The 17,718-nt window shown below is 44.7% G+C and overlaps 1 protein-coding gene and 1 long non-coding RNA gene across 2 annotated transcripts in view; one reads left to right on the forward strand and one right to left on the reverse strand.

Annotated features, from left to right (window-relative positions):
• GRAMD1B (GRAM domain containing 1B) overlaps positions 1-12,664 on the reverse strand; it is a 91,143-nt gene extending 78,479 nt beyond the window's left edge. Inside the window, exons 1-2 of the mRNA XM_029962058.1 lie at positions 12,291-12,664; positions 1,495-1,572 (exon numbers count right to left, since the gene is read on the reverse strand). Coding sequence (XP_029817918.1) covers positions 1,495-1,572; positions 12,291-12,649 — 437 coding nt within the window. The 5' untranslated portion in view covers positions 12,650-12,664. The remainder of the gene's footprint in view (positions 1-1,494; positions 1,573-12,290) is intronic.
• Positions 12,665-12,935: 271 nt separating this feature from the next.
• LOC108640743 lies at positions 12,936-14,055 on the forward strand. The gene is made up of 2 exons (XR_001921443.2): positions 12,936-13,144; positions 13,697-14,055. It is a non-coding gene; the product is annotated as an uncharacterized LOC108640743 (long non-coding RNA).
• The last annotated feature ends 3,663 nt before the right edge of the window (positions 14,056-17,718 follow it).

A 17,718-nucleotide genomic window follows, 5' to 3' on the forward strand; every position in this document is an offset into this window, starting at 1 on the left:
ACATCACACAGAGGAAGGCCAGCTATGCCCTAAGAACCCACTCCCTTTCCTGGTTCCAAACCCCTTCACCTGTTAGTTAGTCCAGGCTCCAGGGAGGTGGATAATTGGAGTGGAACATATGGAGGAAGAGGTGAGCTACAAGCAGCTGCTAATTCTGAGCCCAACTCTCTTGGGATATTAATGAGCTCCTCAGGGTCAGGATGTTCCCTCAAGTGAGTCCATTCCTCAGAAGCTACTCAGCTGCTACTCAGTTCTTACTCAACCCATTGCCCTTTGACATCCTAGCAGGGGTTCTGAATTCAGTAAGAATTTGCCCTGCTCCACAGTTAGGAACAAAGAACTTTGACCTCAGAGAGCTGATGTGGGCTGAGCTACAGACCTGGAACAACACAATCCAGAGGGATCCTTCCTGGATAAAAACAGGGGAAGGTGCCACACCCAGACAGCTCTGGCAACCAGCACAAGGGAAGCAGTTCCCAAATCTCAGCATTTGCCCTCCTGTGGGCTCACTGGAACCCCCAGCCACAAGCTCAGCTGAGTAAAACCCAGCTTAACCATTTATAAAACAATGGGAATCCCAGAAACCAAAGTCCAGCTGCAACACCAGACCCAGGGATGTCAGCAGGGAAATGGGCCTGCAGGAGCTGGACCAGGAGAGAAAGGCAGGAATAACTCAGGACTCACAGCTCATGCCCAGAAGAAGAAAACCAAGCAGATTCAGGCTCAAAAGTTGAACTACACGAGACAGCAAAACTCTAAATCACGTGGCTCCGAGCAAAGCAACGATGATAAATCACACACGAAAATAAGCATTTGTTTTCCAACAGTTTTTGTGCCAATGCTGCAGTTTGCAGCAGTCATTAAAGTACAAGAAACTTGAAGTACAAGAAACTTTAGTTCCTTCTGGAGCTTCACAGCAGCTCTGGATATCTCAGGACTGTCACAGCACCCCAGAAGTGAAGCACAACAGCCAAGCTCAAAACAGTGTCCTGGTGAGGACAAGAACCACATCCAAATTTCAACGTGTATTTTTAAGGACCAAAGCTGCCAATCACCAATAAATACACAGCAAATCTGCTTTCCCCCCACCTCCTGGAGGTGACCCACAGGTTCACTTTGGGATAACTTAGAAGCTTTTCACTCTGTGACTCAGTTTCCCCACAGCTCTCTCTGGCAGGGTCTAATAAACCATGTCCCAGCCAGCAACTAGACTGGGCTTAAAGTCCACAGGCCTAAATAAAAGCGTTTTCAAAGTGGTCCAAGCTGATTGCAAGCTGCAATTACAGGAGTTATAGGTGCAGGCTACTTGAGTTGGATGCAGTGTCCCACAAGCTCTACTTTTCAGTTGATGAAAACCCAACATAAATCACATTCCTTGTCAAGCAAGTCTGGGAAATACAAGGAAAATAAACCAGGAGGTTGACCAGCTCGGCACATGGAATTTCAGTGAGTGTTTCCATGCATTCCCCCCCCAGTTCAGCAGCACTGACTCACCTGTCCTCCCGCAGGAAAGGGCTCAGGAACCGGGCTGAGTCGTCATCGTGGCTGCTCTGCTGGCTGCTCTGCTGGCTGCTGCAACAGGGACAGGGAAACACAGCGCTTAGACAGGGCCTAAGCTCCTAGGAAACACTCAGGTTTAAACCCTAGATCAAGGAAATAAAAAAAAAGACCAGGTTCATACTGCATTTCTGGGGGTGCCAAGAGGAGAGGGCAGAAGCGGCCGCGTCCCATCTGATTTACGGCTGGTGTTTGGGGTGTCAATGGGTTCTTCCCCGAGAACTTCCTGATGTACAGAAGTGCTCTCGCACATTGCTTAGGCAGCATTTCCTCGTGCCACCCCCCAGCAGCACTTCCTGAACATTCCCACCCCAAACCCCGCGTGTTTTGTTTACACCCCCCCAGTTTCAGGCAGCAATACAAAAAAAACCCAGTTAAAAACCAACTCCGAGTGGCCAGCGCTGAATTTCTGGTGGGACTTGCACGCCGAGCCCACAAGATGTCACTGTCCCCCCTTGAATGGGAGATTTTTTTTTTTTTAATATTTCCAGCACATTTATTCCATGGATTTGCCCTCGCTCCCCTCCAGTTGCTCCAGGGACTCAACAGGGTTCCTCTGCCTCTCCTTGCTGTGGCTTCATTTCTCGGCAGGAGCTTTCCTCCTGAGCAGCAGGCAGAGCTGATTCTGCCCCCAGGGAAGACTAAAGGTGTTCCTGGGCTGGGTTTAATCTGCTTTCCCTGGCTACCAGTGGCTCTGGAGTCATGGCAACACCATCAGCACAAACTGCACAGTCCTGCCTTGGGACACTTGTCTGAGCACGCAGAGCGTGATAAAATCCTGTGGTTTGGCTGTTAAATAAAACTAGTTCAGGTACAAATACACTTGCAATCCCAGCTTCTGCTGCACTGCACGTGGACCTGCACATCCCACTGCCCAGAGGCACACAAATACAAATATGGTATCACAAAACCTCTAAATTATATTTTCATTCTGAAGAGCAGCGATTCTCGCTAGTAACATCTATCCTGGGGGAAAACACAGTACCAAAACACTGCAGTGGCACATTTCCCTGAATTCTGTTTGTTAATTTTTCATTCAAAAAAAAAAAAAAAGAGAGAGAGAAGGGGAGGGACTTTGTGTTCCCCCCCTACCCCGAGATCAGAGTTTTGGTCCAAGAGATTTGTGGTTTCCTGTGAAGAGAAATCAGCCAATGATTCTTATTATCATTTAATACTTTCCTCAACCACCTTGATTGTGACCAGCTGCTTCTTCAAGATCTGAAAGAGATTGATCTTACTGAACATGGTCTTTCTATAAAACACAATAATTGCCCTGAGGACCCATTTAGCATTTGAGAAACATCACCCACTGCTCACTATTTCTGCTGCATGAGACAGAACCCTGTTCCTTACTGTTGTGAGAGAAGACTGAACCTTTCAGAAAAAACTAATTATTGATCAGTACAAAAATCCTCAAAAAATAACACACAAATCAGCTTTTGAAGTTGGACCAAAAAAAACCCACTAAACTGCAATATTTCTGATTTTCAGCTCAGGATTTAAAGCACAGAACTGCAGTGTGGGCACACAGAGCACACTCAGCTCGTTTCCCCACTGCACAGGGGGGAGTTTTGCCACCAGAACCTGGACAGGGAAACATTCCAGCAAAAGGGGACAGATTGAATTTTCCCACACCCACGTGTTTAGTCATTCTGAAGTGCCTCGCTGCAGAGAGGATAATCAGGGAATAAGAATTCTATACTGGCTTCAAAGCTATAAATCAACAGCTGGGTAAGAACAAAATATTCCCAAAAGCAAAGGAACATTTTTCTTGGGCTTCTTGAGCTTAATTATGGCCCAGTGAACTGGTTTGGAAAGAGCAGAGAGGGAACCACACTAACCCTGGTTATTTAAATTATCACCCTTTAGATACAAGAAAGCACTGCAGGGACTTCTTCTATAATTACTTGTTTTTTCATAGAAAAATCCTCCCACCAAACTTTGCCATTTCAACTCAGACCAAGCAAATAGAATAAAACTCACCAAAGGAGAATTCCCAACCTCTCACCAGTGCTGGTAACGCCACGTGAAAGTTCCCTTTTGGGGCAGCTATAAAAGATGAACCTTCAACCCTTCCCTGCTCATCCACCCATTAAAGTTCACAGGCAGAAAAGTCCTTCAAATGAGGGCTTAAAATTTAACAGAATCCAGACACTGCAGCACCTGAGCTCAGGACTGGGAGCAATTAAACAAGGAGAGAAATCAGTTTTTTACCCACTGCTCACTCCAACATGAAGCTTGGCAAAAATCTGTGAGCTTTTCACACAAATAAAGTGATTTTAACAGTCTGATTATTAGCCAGTGAGGCTGCTAAATTCCCTAAAACGTTCAGAGAGGTTAAAATGCAGAGTTTATTGTGGTTTTTCAGTCCATTTTAAGGTGGCTTGTCATTCAAAACTGTTGCTTTGAGGTGGTACAAAGACGAGTTAGGGCTGTTACACCAGAGATAATACAAGGAGGTAAGAAAGGTGTGATTTATATTGAGCAGTAACATGGGGAGAAGCTTCCAGAGTCATGGCAGTTTGGTATCTACAGAGAAGGCCCAAAGCTGGATAAAATTCCCAGGAAATCAGCAAACCCCAAACTTATCTCATTCCAAAGCTCAGCAATGACAAACCTGAATTTGGACAAGGCTCAAACCTTTGGGTGCACACGCCCAGGGTGCCCCTTCCCTTCCTATAATTTCTGTATTTTAAGGTTTATGCCTTGTGCTTTTTCCTTAATTCTCATGCAAACGCTCACACTTATTACCTATTACTTTAGAAACTCAAGAGAAGTCTTAACTACAGATTAACCAGGTCTTTTAACAATTAAAACCTTTGAAGAGTCTGCTCCCATCCCTCCTCCACCTCACTGCTCCCAACCAATTTACCCTGGTAACCCAAGCAAAAAAAAAACCATTTTGCTGACTAAAAACAGTGTTCTGATCACACACAATTAGTTTTAATCTGGAGATCTGAATTTGCTTTTGTGCCTTAAATATTTAAATATTTCCTATTTTTCTCGCACTTGATTTTGAGAAGTTACGAGCTATAAATTAGATTTTGTACTATTATCTTTCTGCCCTTTCTTTTTTTTAAAAAGTCTCATTTTCTTCTGAGATTACACGTAAGGGAGAGCCAAAAATCTCTTACTTTAAGCAAGAACAAGCTTTCAAAGCTAAGCAGGTCCCCCAGTCGAAGATATTTGTCAGGATTTCTCAAAGTTCAGACACTCAGTCAATGTTTGCACACTAAGAGCCTTCTGGGACTTCTCTACCCTCGAGGTCTGGGTGATAAATCCACTGTACTTTTATATCTGCAGGTGTTTGGGGCAGAATTTTAGCCAGATTTCTTTTTTTTTTACTGGTGATGGATGAATGGGACAAGGAAAGAAATGGCTGTAACCTGCAAGAGAGAATCAGTTAATGAGCTTGGAGGATAATTCATAAAAACCAGAAGGCTGTTGCTATCCACAGCTATTAGTGAGAATTTCAGGCCTGAACCCAGAGGATTATTTTGTATTCACTTTGCTTAATTAACCCCAGTAATCATAAGGCTTTGAGTTCTGTATTATCTGTTTTAAAAAGGGGAATAATAGACACTTGACAATCAGGTTTACATATTCTTTAACTGCTTTCAGCAACTGTGGCAGCAGTTTTTTTGAATTAAAAACTACCACGTATGAAATGCCACAAGACACAAATATTTTCACCAGCACATTTGGGAACAAAGATATGCAGGTTACAATCAACAGAATAGGCACATCAAGGCTTCTGTTCAAATTTACAAAGCTTTTTGGTTATTTGAACAACTAGAGAGTTCTTTTCGCTCTCTCAGCTGCAAAGCACAAAGACCTGGCTCTACCTGCCTTAAAATATATCACAAAATAATTGGGATGCCTGAAGAAGCACCACCAGAAAGAGAATAACACCACCAATATCTGGTGTGAGTTGTGGTTGCTTTCAAACTGGCAAAGAGGTTATCCCCGTGCCTTTTACACTGTTAAAATCCACATTAATTAAAAGAGAGCTTTGGCTTAAATGAAGTCTAAAAGATCTGCAGTGCAAATGGAATATTTTAGCCAGTGAATTCCGTGATGTGCAAACAAGTCTTCATTTGAGAACTCCTCTGGTGAGTGTTTGTGCCCAGCTTTCCTTGACAACACAAACAGGATAATAAAACCAGGTTGAACTTCAAGCCTCAGGTGTGTCAGAAGCAAAGGTTCCTCCGAATGTTTTCCCACAGAGGGCTTTTAGGAGCTTGGCAAAAGCAATTTTATCCTTCAATTCCGCCCTCCTGCTCTGCTCCTCCTCCCCAGAATTCAGCCCCCCCTCCACTGCATATTTCTCATAAAACGGCAGAAATAGAGCTCCCAGTCCCAGCTGCCTTAACAGCACCTCATTGTCCTCGGAAAATTAAATTCCTGTCATCAGGAGCCCCGTGTTTCTATGGTTGCAGGGATCCGGAAATGACTGCGCCAGAACAAACCTCAAGGAACTGCCAGGTGGAGGAGGGAAAGCAGGATAAAGGACATGAATGGGCCTGAGATCCAAGGGATAACAGTGTCCCCCCCATCAAGGGCTGTCCTTTGATGGACCTCAGGCTTCAGTTTGCAAATTAAAAGCCAAAGCACCTTCAGACACAGTTTTTCCCGCAGGTGCTGTTCCCACACTCTGGGATACAGGAGGAAAGTTGTGAGGGCAAAGACACCCTTCCTGCAGGCAGCAAGGAAACATCAGGAAGATTTATGCTCAGACTTGTTGCTGGACTGATCCCAAGCCCTGGGGGAGGCAGGGAGCACAGCATTTCCAAGGATCACAGCACCCCTCCTGCCTCCACAGCCCTGCTCCATCTCAGGATGGAGTCTGGAGAAACCCCTCCAAAGAAGGAGAACCATAGAATGGTTTGGGTTGGAAGGGACCTTAAAGCCCATCCAGTCCCACCCCCTGCCATGGGCAGGGACACCTTCCACTAGCCCAGGCTGCTCCAAGCCCTGTCCAACCTGGCCTTGGACACTTCCAGGGATGAGACAGTCACAGCTTCTCTGGGAATTCCATCCCAGCCCCTCACCACCCTTGCAGGGAAGATTCCTTCCCAATATCCCATCTAACCCTGCCCTCCTTCAGCTTAAAGCCATTCCCCCCTTGTCCCATCATTCCATGCCCTTGTGAAATGTCCCTGTCCAACCTTCTTGTCAGCCCCCTTTAGGTGCTACAAGATCTCCAAGAGCCCAGAGAGATTCCTGAGAACCAAAAGGGCATTTCCTGCTCCAAACCTTCACATCTCCCTAATAACTCAGGTTCATAGATGGGGAGGGTGTAAAGCAATATTTATGGTGTAAAGCAATATTTATAGTCTAAACCCGTTAGTAATGATCAAAAAAAGATAAGGGACAGTTCTATCTATCATATAGACCGTATTAATTAGCATTAATTGTGTCCTTTGCAGCAGAGTTGGAGAGTCAGAATGTGAATCTGTGGTCATCTCCCTGCTGGAAAGGGTTACAAGGGGCAGGACGGGCAAGTTTTCTCCTGTGACAAAGGAAAACATCAACACCAACCTTCCCAGCTGTCAAGACAAGCCCTTTCATCAACATCTTATTCAACAATCCCATGGTAATGAACACAATGATCAGTTGTTAAATACCATCCACACGTGGAATTGTGACGGTCCATTGGTAAATATTTGCTGACTAGATAAGATCAAGAGCATTTAAGTTCCAGGCTGTTTGTAAATCGGTCAGTTTTGATGCTCTTGGTCATCCTAAACCACACAAATACTGGAAGGCAAATATTTTAAAAGAAAACCACAAACTGCTGCACGAGGGCAATAAGATCCAGCCAAGACAAATAAAGAGAGCTGGTGGAATTCACAGTCACTTGGCACAGATTATCCTAAACAAATGGCAAAAAAATCTGCAGACCCAGCAAACAGCACATCAGCTTTCCTGGGAGGAGACGTTTGAAAAAAAATCTGCTTTACTGGAAGCACAAGTTGCATTTGAACCGGCAGGTTTGAAAAGAAAAAAGATTACATTATGGCTGAGCTGCTACTGAGCTCCCACATTTCAGATTAGGAGAGATACCACACAGAGGGAAGTTTGTGCTTGTGAACTTCCCAAAGCTACCAAAAGCAGAGAAGATCAGCTGCTTTCCTCAGAGATCAACAACTGATATTTGTCTTCCCAAAAACCTCAATTAACCAGCCCCAGCTAGGACGTGGAAAAAAAGATGCATTTGCCTCTTCTGCTAATTATGAAAAAAACCCCACATCAATGGCTTTCATGAGAGCTTTTTCCTCTAGAAAACACAATATTTTTTTTACATGTGCAAGGAAGAAAGAGGTGAATGAAGCATTAATTTATTCCCAGAAACACTGTGGGTTTCAATTTTCTTAAGGAAAGCAAAAGCATTATGAACTAGTTGAAATTAAAGATTCATTTAAATTAAAGATTCAAAATATCTGAGCCCCCTCTTTGTAACTAATATTTTTAGCTCATGTTCCAACAAACCAGCAGTTCACTCATGTGTCTCACTAAGGTGACCAAGACACTTGACAAGTGGAAGTGTTTTTAAGGTAAAAAAATAGAAGTTTTGCCTCTTTCCACACCATGTGAAGAGTGGCAGCCACAAAGCAAACTGCTGAGCAGTCTAGAGAGTCTCCTGTCATTTATTTGATACTGTCAGGTAAGTTAAAGATTTCAGCTGAAAAACTTCTGCAGTTGTCTATCTGGCAGCTCAAAAAACCTCCATCTCCTCAGCACAGCCACTCTTCCAAGATGTGCTTCCAATAATACACTTCATTTTTAACACATCAGAGGCATTTTAGGACTTAGGCAAGTCTTGGCTTTCAGGTGAACCCACGGGGAGTGTCAGAGTTTCCAGCAAAAAACCAACCTGAGTACATCCATCTTTAGGAATGTCAGAGCTACTGCACAGGTATTCCCCTCAAAATCCACAAATTTCACATTCTGGATGCTGGGATTGACCAGACAAATTCATCTTCAGGACAAGAAGACAAAACAAGGTGATCTTGGAGAGCTCAAGGCCAAAGGAGCTCTGGGGAAGGATTGAGCCAGCAGAGATTACAGGCAAGGGTGGCTTTAAGAAGTAAATAATAAATTAAAGCAGATAAACTCCCTTACCCCCACATCAATAATGCATGTTCATTACATGCACAGCAAAATGCTGACAGATTGCATCTCCAGCCTCTGAAGACAGAAACATCATCATGTCTTAATAAAAGACTTGTGCACCTGGGTTCATATTTTACAGAGCTCTATGCAGGTAAATAACTTCATTACCTGGGTGAGGAGTACAGGTAAGAAGCTGTCTGCACCCCTTATAAAAATCAATATATTTATCATCTGTAGGCCCCCAAAACACCAACTTTGTAGCTTGGATCATGCTTTTGTACAAGGACAAGTTGCAGGGAGAGTCCTACCCCCGAGAAATGGCACCTTTCTGCTCTTTCACCTCGAACAAAACTGAGTCAGAGGCAAGAGAGGCTCTCAGATGCCATCTCTGCTGTTGAATGGAAGGAAAGGAAGTCTCCCTCCTGCTCCATCAGCCACCCAACACAGCAGGTAAACACACCTTCGAACCAGCCAGGCTGTTAAAAACCAACCAGCTGATACAGAAGGTGTTGTGGGCTGGAGTTTCCGGGTGGGAAAAGCAGAGCTGGAGCATTAGAGACAGCCCTTGGAGCCCTAAAAGCATTTGTTTATTCACTTGGCTGCTCTCTGTGTGCTAATGGTCACTGAGCTCTTGCTCTGGGCCATGTGAGTACAGCACACATGAGTGCCTGGCTGGAGGGACTCAGGGGGTGCCCCAGCTTTCCTGGGAAAACCCTGCCACACAAACAGCCACACCACCGGCCACAGGACGGGGGTAAGGGCTGCCAGAGGCCAAAAATGAAATTCAAGCTGCCTGGTGGCACTTTAACCAGAGAGAGGGAGCCACTGGCAGCAAACTGGATTTCTGTGGTGGGAGCTGCAACCCTTTAGCAGGTGAAATTTGGGAATCCTGCTTAATGGGATCAATACCTAAATTTGGGAATCTGCACGTCCTAATAGGATGCCTGCACTCCTGGCTCAGTGGCCCCCTCGGGAATCCTTGTTACCACAGTGTAACTAAACTGCTGGACAGGCCAAGCACCACCAACAGCTCAACTCCAAAACAGGGCTTGGTGAATAAATCCCTGGACAAAACACTGAAGGTTGTTGCCCTTCAACAAACAAACAGCACAATAAATTATATTAATATATATTCTATACATCAATATATATTTCATAAATTAATATATATTCTATAATTAATATATATTCTATATATTATATATATTATAAATTAATATATTAATATATATTCTATAAATCAATATAATATTTATTGATATATATTCTATAGATTAATATATATTTATTAATGTATATTCTATACATTCTATGTATTTTTATATTAGTATATATTCTATATATTAATATATTTTAGATATTATATAAAATATAAATATGTATTTTATATATTGGTATTCTATGTATTAATATATATCCTATATATTAATATTATTCTATATATATTCTATATATTGATATATATTCTATATATTAGTTATAATATTCTATATATTAATATCTATTTTATATATTAGTATTATTGCATATAATATATTATGTAATATACTTAATTATGTTACAGAGCATCTGTTACAAACATGAATGGCCTCGAGAGGCTGATGACAAAGTCTAAAGCAGGGAAGGCAAACAAGCAGTACTTGTTTGATTTATAGGAAACCAGCTTCCTGCCCTGCTATTTTAGAGCAGGGTTTCACAGGCAAAACTCAGGTTTACCCCACAGTTTGAGCTGTTAAGTCTCTCAAATTAATGCCACAAAATCCTTTCGGGTTCATCACACTTTCTGTGGCCAGTTACCCACAGATTCTGCTTCCTCTGTGCCCTTTCAGCACCTGCTGAGTTGTGAAAGCCCAGTGATGATCTCTGCACCCTCCAAGCCCAGAGGATCAGCACAGTGACCAAAAACCCCCCAAATGGGGTTTTTCCATCTGGACTAGAAAGGGAAAAATTCCATGTGAAAACACTGTGTTTCCCATTGCAAAAGGGATCGATTTGGAGCCTGTTGCACATGAAGAAAAGAGGTGCCACGCTGGCTTTGGAATGCTAATGCCACCTAATCCATCAAACACTTCACCTCTTTTCCAATCACTGCTTCAAAAGCATAGCCAGGCAGAAATGTCTGGGAGATGGACGAGCAGAAAGCTGTCAGCAGGGCCGGGAAATACGGGCACGGGAACAAACTAAGTTTTCTTAGGCATTCACACCAAAAGAAACGTGTCTTGGCCTCTGTCTCAAACACATCCACCAGCAATAAATACAAAATAAATCCTTCAGCTGAAGAGCCATCCTCTGTTGAACTTCAGACCTTAAAGTTGGAGATTCTGACACTTGTCTTATGTGTTATCTTTCCCATTTTGTGTGGTGCCACTGAATCACTACTTAAATCACCACAGCTATGTGAAAATCAGTAACAGTTCCCAACTAGGAGATGTTTTTCAATGTTGAGTTACTGAGATGGGTTATCAAATCCTCAGTGGCATGCATTTATTGAGGAAACTTCTTTAAAAATTAATACAATGACAGACTGACCTTGCTGAAGGGACCTCGTGAGAGAAGACTTATCACAAAATCAGAGTGGATATTAAAAGCTCTGTCCTGTAAACACTGAAGCAACACAGCAGTGAGTCAACCCAGCATGTTGGGTGTAGGAATGGGAAGAGTTGAGTTTCTCTTCTCATGGAAGTGCAGCACTTCCTTTCAGGGACAAACCCACAGATCAGCTGCATGGGAGTTGCAAACAACAAAAGAAAACTTGGCCCACACCAAGCCAGTGTGAAGATTTATGCAGCACTAATTTCTTGGAGAAACCTTTAAAGTTTCTTGTGTATTTGGGGCCTTCAGGAAAGGTAGATTGTTCCACCCTCCTGTTAAAGGTAGGGTTGATTCCACTGCATGTTGTATGGCCTGACTGCACCTGCAGGGGTTACACCAGGTACAGCTTTATCTTTGTGTGGCCACACAATAACTCCCTGGGCATTAATTTCCCTGTGTGGACAAGGTCTTGGAAGCCTTTGTGAATGATCTGTCCCCTTTTGAGCCAAAAGACCAAGTGACTTTTGGGTCTGCAAAGCTGCCAAGAAGGGAACCCAGACACCTTGATGTGCAGACCCACCTACTTGGTTTCTCTGTCTCGTCCTCGCTTCCTCCCAACAGCAGCTACAAAGGATGACAGGGAAGGTCTCAGCGGGAGGAATGAGCACCACCAACATTAACAAAGGTCTGGCATCATCACTCCTGTGCAGGCAATGCCAGCAGGGAGGTCACCTCCCCTCTCGCTCTCAAGGGTCTCTTCGGGTCACCTTAATGAAGTTAAGTCTTATCACCACCCACTCCTTCGGGACAGTCTCCCTCTCTCAGCAGGGAGTTGTTTTCAGTGGCTCTGTGTTATCTGTAGGACCATGAGCAAGGACAGACCCCAGCACTGCTGTTTCCAACACACCTCCTGTCCTCACACAAGGATCAGGCCGCTTGGTCTGGCACCAGCAAGTCCAACCAACACCACGACTTTCCAGCCAGGGAAAAGCACACCAATGCATCCAGGGGGACACAGCCCCTGCCTGCCTGCATGGACAGGGTCACGTTGGGAGCAGGGAAGGGGAAGTGGCCAAAGAACATACCTGCTCTCACTGCACTCCTTCTTCTCTCTGACGCGCAGCCACTTCCGAAGGAGGAAGCGCTTGCGCCGCGGGGAAGCACTGGGTGTGGAGCAGTTGGACCAGGGGGTGTCCTCGTCACTGGAGGGGGTGATCTCAATGGATGGGAGCTGCAGGTATTCCTTGCTGGAGGAAGGAGACTCCTGGAACCTGCCGGCCTCCAGGCTCTGCTCCTGCACGTTCTTCATCCGCCTCATCTTGAAGCGCTTCCTGCGCAGGGTCGGGGTGGACGAGCTGGACCAGGCACAGCCCTCCAGCCCCTGCTGCTCGGGCACTCGCAGGGCTGGGAGCTGCAGGGTTTCTGTCATGTTGGCAGCTGGCATCAGACGCCCTTGCTCTCCTTCTGCTCCCACCCCCGGGCGCTCTCGCTCTGATCTCGGTGTAAACCACACCACAAAGCCACAACTCGCCTTCCTCCTCCTCCTCCTCCTCCTCCTCCCTCGCCCGGTCCAGCACTGCCCGCCCTGCTCAAGCAGGAAACCTCATGTTCTTCACGTGCTCTCATTTAACAGCCGGCGGGGTGGGGAGGGGATGTTCGGGGCACGGACATGCCACAGGGGGAAGCCAGGCTCAAGTTTCTTTTTCCTCCTCCTCTGTCTCTACAAAACAAAGTCCCTCCCCTGCCTTGGTCTGGCTCTCAGAGCAGGTTTAGCACCGAGACGAGGGTTTGCCAGCAAAGGGCTTGGCTCGGGTTCAGCTTCCCCCCTCTTCTGTCCTCTGCCTAATGTTGGCTCGGGAAAGGAAAAAATCTCCTGGGGCTGCTCTAGGAAAGTCAGCTGAGTCTTCTCAAGAGACGGAGCGGCCGGAGCTGTGAGGAGGTCAGAGAGAAACAGAGGGAAGGGGAGGGAACAACACTCGATAAAATGGGGAGAAGGAGCAGCGGGGGCAGCCCGTTCCCTTCCTGCAGCGGGTCGGGCACACGCAGGCAGCTGTCGCGAGTGGAACCGCGCTCTTAATCCCCAGAGAGACGGGGTTTTTATTGCCAAATATGCTGCTGCTACAAATCACGGGGTAAGGAGGGCTCACAGCCTTCCTGGAGAAGCCAATTGGACAGGGATCGCTCTCCTTGTCCCACCTTCCTGCTCAGAAATCCCACCCTGTGCAGGGAGGGAGGGAGGGAGGGAGGGAGCGAACTCGGAATTTCTGCCTCCTTTCACAACTGGCTGGGGTGGTTTTTTTGTCCTCATTGCTCACAGAGAAGGCGAAGGAGGAGAAGGGTTGGGGAGCAGCTAAAAAAGCACCAGCGCTGGGCAGCTGGTTGGGTTTTTAGCTCCGTTTCACACCAGTGAAAGCTGATAAAAAAAAAAAAGAGTTCTCTGGAGGGCAGTGATGCTGCTTCCAAAATGACAGTGGGTGATGGGTGTTCTCAGGTCCAGGAACCAACAAAGACACCACACGAAGACAATTACACATGCAGAACAGATGTCACAGCGGGAGGAAGACACAGAGCACATTTCTCAGGCATTAATACACTAAGGAAGCTCTGCCAAGGGTCCAGCACTTGGAACAGCAGCCACAGGACAAGGCAAAATCCTGGTGATGATGAAACCACATCAGGAAAAACAGTGTGACAGATTCTCCATCGGGATCCTCTGAATTTCACTGAATGCTCCTGCACAAAGCTGTGTTTTCAGCTGAGAAAAGGGACATAGAATTTAAAACTCCAAGGCAGTGACTGGAATTCAGCTGTGTGCTGTCAGGGAAAAAAAAAAAAAAATCTCTAAATCAACCTGAGACAGCTTTAGTTTTCATTGTTCAACAGCCTGAACCTTTTAAAAATATTAGCTTCAGGTTAGAAAATATTTGTCAGCCCCAATGAAAATAGTTATTCTTGCACGGGCTGCCTCAGTTTTGTTTGAAAATAAACTTCACAAGAGCTCTGAACATCAGAAACTGCCGTGAAACGTGTCAGAAAGGGAAGATTGATAACAGCAGGAGGAAGGGGGAAGGAAATATTTCACTGAAATGACAGGGTGGGTGTTAAATCCTCAATTGCTGTATTTAATTTCTGTGCTGTCCTTTTTGCTCTCCTCATTCTGGAAGTTAAGAGCTTGAGCAACTCTCCAGACTTGGAGAGCCCTTTGGAGACCATCAAAGTTTTTCTCTGTGAATTAATGAGTTTGATCTCCTGTGGAATCTTTTATCAGCTACACAAGATTCTTAATCACAGAAATAAGTATAAATAAGGGTCAAAGTTTGCAAACTTTGGCATGGTTCCCTTGGTGATGAATTGCACAGGACGCTGCAAACCCTCAATCCCCCTGGATATTATTTTATTAATCAACAAGAGACTCATCCTATGTTGCTCTGGGTCGGAGTAGCATTTGGAAATCGCTTTTTTATGCAAGGAAAAGGTTGCATGAAACCACAAATCTGTGTCACAAATCTGCTTTTGGTTGCCAGCACGAATTCCTCACCCTCGTCCTCACTGAACACTAATTGAATTCACTTAAGACAGGGATCCTTTCCCACCCCTTTCATATATACAACTGAAATAATTCTCTCAAGCACTATTTCTGTACAAATCACTGCTTCCATGAGAACTGTGTGTTGCCAGAGCCTTTTTTAATGACTGCTCCTGTGGTTTAATGATCCATCTAATGATGGATTTATTCCAGCAACAAATGGTTGTCAATGCTTTATGCTGATCAACAACCTCTCTGCCTTTCTCCTCATCAAATATTCTGGGGTTTCCAGTGTTCTCTGAAGAGGGTTCACAAATTAAACCACGAAGAAAGAAAAACCCTATTAAAAAAAAATAAAAATCCCTTCCCTGAATGAAGCACATGAGCTAATGCCAGCCCAGATTCTCTGGCAGTCCTTTCCAGAAGAGCTTTTCCCACATTTTTAAGGGATAGCAAAAGGCCATCCCTGCTGGATGGACACAGAGGAGTAGCAGGCACTGAGATTAAGAAAGCAGTTTGATCAGTTAAAAGCTATTCTTTTTAAACACAGGAATCACATCCAGCTTATGCAGAAGGCAAACCAAGTCACTCACATGCACATCAGGCTACAGCAGCTCTGCCAGGTCAGGCAGGGAGATCACTGCACTTACAGACTTGGGAGAATTCAAGCAGAATTCCCCTTTTCCTACAATTCCACCTCATTTTCCTTCCTGTGCACACAGCTGAAAGTGGCAGTTTCTGCATGAGAGCCCTGCCATGGCCACAACACAGGCCAGAACCTTGATTTTCAAATTCCAAACCACACCTTTTTCCTCTTTCTTTTTCTTTTTTTGGTGAAAATTCTGGAGTAACTTTATGATTTTTAAATAAATTTAAAAAAAAAATATATATATTTATCAACATTTACTTTCACATTCTAACAGCCTCCTGCAAGACCAGTCATGTTATCTCTGGAACTGGAACTTGCATGAGGTCTTCAGCCACCTTTTGGTCTTTGCATGTTCAGTGAGATGAGTTCTATTACAATTTAACTTGTGGATACATCCAAGTATTGACAAACAATTCCTGTTTGGGGGCCCTGCAGCTCTGTCCCTTTAAATCCTGCCCTCCCAGCCAGCAGCTGAACAGTCCAGCCCGTTTTATTTTGGCTGTGTGACACCAGACACCTGCCTGTGTTGTTTTATGGAACCCAAGGACTGTGTTACAAGGCAGATGACAAATTTCACAGCCTGCAGGGCAAGAAATACCAGTGACACTGTGTTATAAAGCAAGATGGAAGCTCATGCTCCCCCCAGTTCTTCCCTGCTCGGTGCAATATTTCAATTAAAACTCCACTCAGTGGGAAATCAGTGTTTGGATAAATTGCATCAAGTGCTCTCTGGCACAGGAATTGAATATGTCTGTTATTTGGCCAATATTGAATTAAAATAAGGTGTGTGCATACCTGTACTCACAGGGCAAAGCACAGCCCAGACACCTGAGAAGTGAATTCCAGGTCACCCATCCCAAAAACTAGGAGCAGTGATTCTCAATTCCTCCTGGGATCTCAGCATTGCCATCACCAGCCTCGTGGACAGCAATGTGGGACATGTCCCCAAGCTCTGCTATGGGATATTATCCCACAAAACTTGTGGAAGATATGTTTTGTCACATGTCCAGTATTTACATATTTATATGTTTTACCACATATCCAATATTTATATATCTGTATATATTTTACCACGAGTTGTTCCCCATTTTAACGATATTTTGAGAGGTGGAAAAGAGGCTGATTCCAACAGGGCTTTCTGCTTAGAGGTTAATCTGTATAGATATTCTATTTATATTTATACATAGAATATATAGATAGATATATTTATGTAGATATTTTATAAGATACCAGCTATAGATTAATGCCTATTTTGTGCCTTCCCTTTCAAAAGAAATAACTCTCATGTCAGCAATAACCACTCAAGACTTGAACCCATGAATTATTAGGAGGCATCTCAATCCTGGCCTCATACACAGCAGCAGTCCCCAGATGCTTCAGATACCATCCAGAATCCCAGAAATTGTCAAATATGATTCCAACAGCACAGCACATGGTGTATCTTTCCAGCATTAGGTCAGTGCTTTCACAGTTAATTTGTCCAGGCACTGTTCTGTCTCCAAATTCCAGGGGACAGCAGAGCCAGAGACAGCAAACAATACAAATTAAATCAATGTCAGGGCTTGGCAATGCTGATCCATCAGAAGACAGCAACAGGGCAAAGGTTCCAGGACCTGCCTCTCAGCTGGAGTTCTCTTTAAAATGGAGATCTGAAGTGAATTATTTGGCACTGCCTGTTCACACTGGGCAAGACCTCTCCCTGAGCATCAGGAGGAGCAGCTCATTTCTTCCCCTAAAACTAGTGGAGGGGAAATAGGATCAATTAAATTCCCTCCCAAAACACAGAGGGATCCATTAGACTCAGTTTCCATAGGAGCCTGGGGTTTGGTTTGCAGTACATACACTGGATATGAAGGAATTCCCTGGAATACAGCACCTCCCCCGTGGGTCAGGGCTCACAGCACACCATTAACCACAGAACAAACCTCTGAGCACAAAAGGTCTCTGAACAATACATTCTTCTCTCTCCAGCCACAACACCTCCTTCACTGGCTCAGCCCAGCCAGGTGTGCTGTGTGGAACCCAAGAGCAGCCAGGTTGTGCTGTTTGCTTCCATTCAAACCAAAAAGCCTTTAAAGTTAAAAAAAAAAAAAAGAGGTTTGTTGGAGAACACCCTGTGCAGCCCAGGGACTGAGGCTCTCACAGGTCATTGCTCACTCAAGGAAGATGCAGCCAAAAAGCTCTCAGCTCGAGGAGGGATGGCTTGACCTCAGCAAAATTTCAGTTCCTGCAGCACCTACATCCTGTAAATCAGGATTACCCTGTAAATCAGGATTGTGTGGATCTGCTCCCACCTGGGCCTTTGTTTCAGCTCAGAGAGGAAACACCAGCTGCTTCA

This window comes from Manacus vitellinus, unplaced genomic scaffold (genome assembly GCF_001715985.3).
Source record: "Manacus vitellinus isolate BGI_N305 unplaced genomic scaffold, ASM171598v3 scaffold_41_pilon, whole genome shotgun sequence".
NCBI classification, from domain to species: Eukaryota; Metazoa; Chordata; class Aves; order Passeriformes; family Pipridae; genus Manacus; species Manacus vitellinus.